Source organism: Mus caroli, chromosome 1 (genome assembly GCF_900094665.2).
Source record: "Mus caroli chromosome 1, CAROLI_EIJ_v1.1, whole genome shotgun sequence".
In the NCBI taxonomy this organism is placed as follows: domain Eukaryota; kingdom Metazoa; phylum Chordata; class Mammalia; order Rodentia; family Muridae; genus Mus; species Mus caroli.
Genome location: NC_034570.1, coordinates 168,579,700 through 168,586,214, shown reverse-complemented (window position 1 = coordinate 168,586,214; position 6,515 = coordinate 168,579,700). Strand labels below are relative to the sequence as shown.

General features: G+C 45.6%; 1 protein-coding gene across 6 annotated transcripts in view; it reads right to left on the bottom strand.

The window, feature by feature from the left end:
- Positions 1 to 6,515, bottom strand: part of Kif26b (kinesin family member 26B) — a 396,540-nt gene that overhangs the window by 212,244 nt on the left and 177,781 nt on the right. For 5 of the 6 annotated variants that reach the window (XM_021161225.2, XM_029479369.1, XM_029479373.1 and 2 more), the window contains one exon: positions 894 to 1,060. In XM_021161225.2, coding sequence (XP_021016884.1) covers positions 894 to 1,060 — 167 coding nt within the window. Of the gene's footprint in view, positions 1 to 893; positions 1,061 to 1,176; positions 1,222 to 6,515 lie in introns of those variants that run through there. The other variant, XM_029479386.1, reaches the window with a different exon arrangement.

The window sequence follows — 6,515 nt, the reverse complement described above, 5'->3', positions numbered from 1 at the left end:
CAAAAAAAAAAAAAAAATCTTCAAACCAAACCCTCTGACTTCATACTCTGTGTTATTTATTCAGAATCCTGTTTACTCTGGAGCCTGAGAACCTTAGAGAGAATTTTCTAAGGTTTAGCTCAAGTATCGAGTGAACAGTGAATTGTGAGCAGGAGACCAGACATATCAACCCCCTGCTATTTCTGTCTCTGTTACGAGTTAACTCCGACGAACCTTCCCGCTCTTCAGTGTCCTTGTCCATAAAATCATGAGATTGAATTGGACAACCCTGCTGTCCCACTCAGCTGTCCTTTGTCTCCTGCCCTGTCTCTGCCTTGTTGCTAAAATTAGACTGGCAACATAGTTCAAATACCTTTCATTTTTGCTTCTCCTGGCTTTAAACTCTCTAAGATTAGCCTTATATCCAGTGTTTGATTAGCTATATATCCAGTAGTGTGTCAAGAAGGAATACACCTAACATCTCTTTAATAGTATCTTTTTTTGGGCAGATTCATGAGCAGGTAAGTGTGGGGTCAGCAGCCACAGGACTTCACCTATTACAGTCTTACCCCAAGGAGGGCCATCTTTAGAGCCATATGTTCTTATAACAGTGGTTCTCAATTCAGGACACCTCTGGTTATTTCAGGACATAGTAGGGAGAAGGGTACATGGGCATGGAGTAGAAAGAGGCCAAAGATCCTGCTAAACACACTATAATGCATAAGACAGTCCCCTCAACACAGAGTTCACTGGCTCACAATGACAACAGTGCCCAGTTTGGAAATCTTGCTTTCAAAAAGCCAACTCAAAGAACAGTATTGAATGCCTTCTAATGGTTCCAGCTGATCTGGTCCACATAGGATGCATGCCAGCTGGGTGTACCGAAAAGAACCAAAGTTCTGATCATCTCTTACCTTGCGAAGAAGGAAGCGGCCACCGAGGTCCCCGTGGAAGTCTCACTGGCCACACAGGAACCCTGTGGGGCTGGAACACTGCTGGCTGCAGGCTTGTCAGCATTGTAGCGGTTGAGCGCTGACTCTGTCAGTCCCTCGCGGCCGGTCTCTGTCATCAGCTGGGAGATCTGACAAAGAAAATGACATGAAGCTCATTACCTGTGGCTCACAGAATGCCTGTCCATTGCCAGCAGGTTGCTGTCTGGAGAAGAGGGTGGGTTTAATCCCACCCACCCTCGGTTACCTGGGGGCACACGGGGTTTCTGTGGCCATTTCCCAGCCTGCTAGCTAGGTCACTTCCTGTTTCCATTTAAAATAATGTAGTGAAATAACCCCTGACATTATAGGCTGTATTACACCTGCATCTCCCCTTCCTGGAGAGGAGAAAGTGTCACCTATTAGCTACATGCTCTTCATAGCCCAGGATCAGAACTGTGACATGAGAACTAATGCTGGCTTCGCACCAGGAAGGGCTTCGAGTGCTCGCAAAGTAGGGAACAGGCAGAGGTCCAGTCTGAAGGCACAAGCAAGTCTGCTAATGAAGAACACGAGGGATTCAGATAAAGGGTTCTTGGGGGCAGAGATTAGGGTCTGCTGTAGGAAGACAGGTGGACTGCAGTTGCAGATAAAAACAGTCACAGCTACCTTGTAGCACCAATGGTTTTTCACAAAGGGCTTAGAACATTTTAGACTTCATTTTCCTTCTGATCCATTAACAGGACCATGAGTGATTTCTGCTTTGTTTCTTTGTGTTTGTTTTGTTTTTGCTGTTGTTGTTGTTTTGTGGAGTTTTTTGTTTTGGTTATTTGGTTGTTTTTAGGTTTGTTTGTTTGTTTGTTTGTTTGTTTGTTTGTTTTGAGGCAGGGTTTCTTATAGTCCAGGCTAGCCTAGAACTAGGTATGTAGCAGGACTAGCCTTGAATTCTTGATCCTCCCTTTGGACCTCCCAAGTGCTGGAACTACAGGAATGGGCCTTCACACCTACCTAAAGTATTCGTCTGGTATGATGGTTGGTTTTAACTGCCAACTTAGTATACCCTGTTGCTTAGATCAGGTTGGCCTATGGACATCATGCCTGTTGGGGACTTTTCTTAATTGGGTTAACTGATGTGGGGAGACCCACCCTGAATGTAGGTGACATTTCATAGGCTGGGGCCAACTGTATAAGAGTGAGAACTGTGAACTGAGCAAGGAGACAGGTGTGCATGCATCCATGACTGGGCTGGGCTGTGACTGGCTGTTTCAAGTCCTGGCTGCCTTAACTTCCCTGCTAGGATGGATGATAACCTGGAGTTATATGGTGAAATAAACCTTTCCTACCCTACTTAAGTGACTCTGTTGGGGCATTCTATCACACCAAGATTAAAAAATCTAGAGCACACAGTGTTTTCATTTTTGTTTGTTTGAGAACTGGTCTTTTGCAGCATAGGCTGCCCTTAGACTCACTGTGTAACCAAGACTGTCTCCTTTTTATTTCTTGTGATTGTTCTTATAACGGAAGTCCACGTAGATAGTCTATTTTGTCTATCTCCCATCTGCTATAAGACCCAAACTTCAGGGAAAAATGAGGATGTGGTATGGAGACACACTAATGTTCATCTGACATAATACAGTGTTTTATGGGATAAAAGTCTAAGTGGGCTAGGTGGTTACTTTAAAACTTTAATCTACGTCCAAAAGGGAAGACATTAGTTGAAATAAACAAACAAAAAGATGGATGACTTCAGGTAAACCAAAAAGAACTTTGGTCTGCTACTCTTAAATGATAAGTGGAAAATATTCCTATCATTTATAAAACACGGGTGTAATAAAACCCAGGGCAGGAGCCTTTCTCCTTGGTCACTGAGCAAGGTAGCTGGCCATGAGGCAGATGAGGGAGCCTGGGCTAACACCAGGGACATAAAACCATTTATACTTCTCAGTTTTAGCAGAGCAGCCATTTGCTCCATTGCATACTGTTGAATCGAAACTTTGCTCAAACTCCTGCTGTAACTTGGGAAGTTCGGCATCATTCAGTAGAGATTCTGCCAACCTATACTTTCTTACTTTCATTCTGCACATTAGAAACAAATGCTACCCCATCACAGCATCTGGAGAGGAGGCAGCACAGAGAAGGCCTGGAGGATGGTGTCCCTGTATTCCATGGGGGCTACTAACTCTTCCTAGGCACAGGTTACCTCTATGAGCTACCTATACCACCAACAGCTGCCACCATCCCAAAGGGGACAATTGAAGGGACTGCCATACACACTGTTGTCCCCACTACCTAGTAATGCTAAAGCCACAGATGGTGCCTTATGCTCTCCTGGACAACACCCAGGACCAAAACCAAACTTGCAAATCCACAGCACCTCATTTCCATCCAAAGCCACCTTGAAGGCACACACCTGGTTTTCACTCACAGTGACATCTGAGAGAAGTCAGCAAGTGAGTGTGGCATCAGTGACACCTTGCACACCATGGTGGCATCACTGAGTAGCTTCACCCAATCCTCTGTGAATGTTTCCTTTCCCTTTGCTGTATTTCATTTTAAATGTATTTTGTGTCTTTTAAATCTTTAAATGGTGCATCCATGTCTAGACTTTGGGTTATGCTCAGCAAGTTATATATCACATGATAGTGAACCAGGGCTGGCTTGTCCACTGTATACCAAGATCAACACAACCACACAGAGATAACAAAAGCACATTTGTGACATGGATCCAGACTATTTTATTTTCTGCTGCTCACATCTACAGTCCTTTAAACAAGCAAATATATTTCTTTTCCAGATTTCATTATTTTGCTGGGCATGTCTGCGTGTGCACCGGCAAGCGCTCTACCACTGAGTCCCTTCCGTTGTTCTTGGTGCTTAACTGTGCGAGGTACTTCAGCAGACACACATGCGAACACATCTTCAGGTCTCAGGTGTCTTCAATATTTACTTTCTTTAAAACTTGTACAGGCGTCCCCAGCTGACAGTATGTGGCACTGACAGTGAGTGGGGGAGCTGGCTGTGTTCAACTTCTGGGGCCTGTCCAGCTACACATCTTTATCACTCTGAAAGTCAGAGGAGCCAGGCACCCTCTCCGAAGCTGTGGTTGTTTTAACTCAACAATCAAAATCATATTGTTTCCAAATGATTATGAGAAAGGAGTCTGCTTATCAGATGAGCCAGCACTCGCCCACCCTGTACTAGAAGGCAGGGTCCCAGTGCTGGGGCTCCGCTGATAACTCCTCACCGATGAGCTATCTTGTATGTCCCCAAGTCACTAACTATCAAGAACTACTCCCCTCAACCTTGGCAATTATCACTATTCAATACCATCAGTCATGAATGAATTACCTCAGGAGTCAAAGGGACAGATACTTGCCCACTGACAAGACCCAGTTAGAAAAGATCTGTCCAACACAAATTCCTTATTCAGCTCTAAACTGGAGGTAGCCCATCCCAGAGCTGCACACATGTTAAACAGAAAGGCTGAAGATACTAAACGATCACAATTATCTAACGTAACCCTCTAAGACTGATAAGCCCTATCCCTCCCCCAAGGCCCATGGGAGATGGGCAACACAAAGCTATCTAGGAGGCTTGGCTCTTGCTCCCAGCTCGCAGATGAGGAAAGAGCTGTGAAGGAGATACATGATGCGACCAAGGTCACACGGCATGGAGAAAATGCAGGCCCCGAAGCCATTCTGTTTTCCTTCCTCAGTCCATCTGGTTACCAACGTGTGTTGAACAAGCTGAGGATTGAGTAGATTTGAGGGCTCACAGAAAGTAAACTGTGCTATGTGTATCACTTCACAAGAAAGAAGCAAACCAGAAAACTGGACATAGATTAGAAACATGTAACAAACCTAGAACATATCCTGCCTCAGAATAAAGGCACCCACATGTGTGATGTTTGTGTGTATGTGTATATGTGCATGAGTGTGTGTGTGTGAGTGTATGTGTGAGTATATGTGTGTGAGTGCATATATGTGCATGTGTGTATGTGTGTGTGTGCATGAGTGTGAGTGTATATGTGTGTTATGAGAATGTGTGCATGTGTGAGTATGTGTGAGAGAGAATGCAATGTGTGTGTTATGAGAGTATGTGTGAATATGTGTATGAGTGCATGGGTGTGCATGTGTATATGTGTGAGTGTGTATGGGCATGTGTGTGTATATGAGTGTGTGTATATGTTATGAAAATGTGTGTATGTGTGAGTGTGTGTGAGAGACAGTACATGTGTGTGTTATGAGAGTGTGTATGCATGTGTACATGAGTACATCGTGTGCATGTGTGTGTTGTGAGGGTCCGTGTGTGTGTGTAATACACTATCTATAATGTGCTAATAGAGAGGCTTCCAGGTGTGCTCTCAGACAAATCTCCAGGTGAAATAAAGGCCTGGGCATGGGAGGGAGCCACTGTTTTCCTGTTGTAGGCTGAGCAGTGCAGCACCAGGCTTATGGAGGCCCCCAGAGGAGGTTAGGTCATTTCTAACATGCTTCTGGAGGAAGGAGCCCCTGGGACCCCTGGCTTCTGTCCTCTTACCCATCAGCCACCAGTGAGGATCCCCTGCTCCTTCTATCTCCACAGAGACACCCCATAGTGTTCCTGAGGAACCCGTGTTTTGTAAGTAGTCATCCTGCTCCTGGCTTCTGAGCTTGTGTCAGAGCCGTGGCCATTCCTCCCAGCTAACAGGACCTGCCACCTGTAGTGAGGGCCCCTCTCCTGCTACTATATCCAAGGCTGTTTTTGTGTGAGTCTTCAGTATAGCCTTAGCTACTACAGCCCTAAGGCCTGGGGACCTGTCCCTCCCCCACCTCTGTCCAGCAGCCCTGCCTATAACGTCCAGGTCAGGTGGGGATCAGGTGAACGGGTAGTGGGGGTTGCCTGCAAGCCCTTACTACAGTCCTGAGGGCCGCCCAGAAACTGAATCCTAAGACAATGTACCCATATCACCAAGAAGGAAAGGGAAGGTCAGAGAGGTTAGTACTCCCCAGGGAAAAGCCGGTAGGAAGTAAAGAAACCCAGCCTGGGACCACACTGCGGTTTCTTATTGCATTCCACCCCTGGTCTAACTTACTCCAGCTTTCCCCACCCTCAGCTCTGTCCCCCAGTCCTACCCCCTAGATCCCCCTGCAGTACTGTTTCATCCATAAGGAACATCCTGATGCCTTAGCAAAACTGCTCAGTGCTGGACCATATGCCTGATTTGAAAGACTCCATATAACTTGATTTTGCAGACTGTCTCATATGTATTTCTTTTCTCACCACAGTGTGGAAAATACATGATTGTTCCTGAGAAAACTCAGATCCAAAGCCACAAAATGGCTGTTTCCCATCGAAACCTGCAATCTGGTAGAAAACCTTCACTGTCTGCATCATAGTTCCTAAAGTAAGCTGAAAGCCCAGGGGAACTGGTTTTTCATCACGGCTCATGTTTGGGTTGGTTCTGATTAAAACCCACATTTAGCTCTCCAGCTCAGTTACATGGGACCATGTCACTGCTTAATAGAGTTTTCTACTTTTCAAACACCACCATTTTCCATGGGGAGAAGGAGAGGGTGGTAAAAGTGAGACACAGGGTGACAGAGAGAGAGAGAGAGAGAGAGAGAG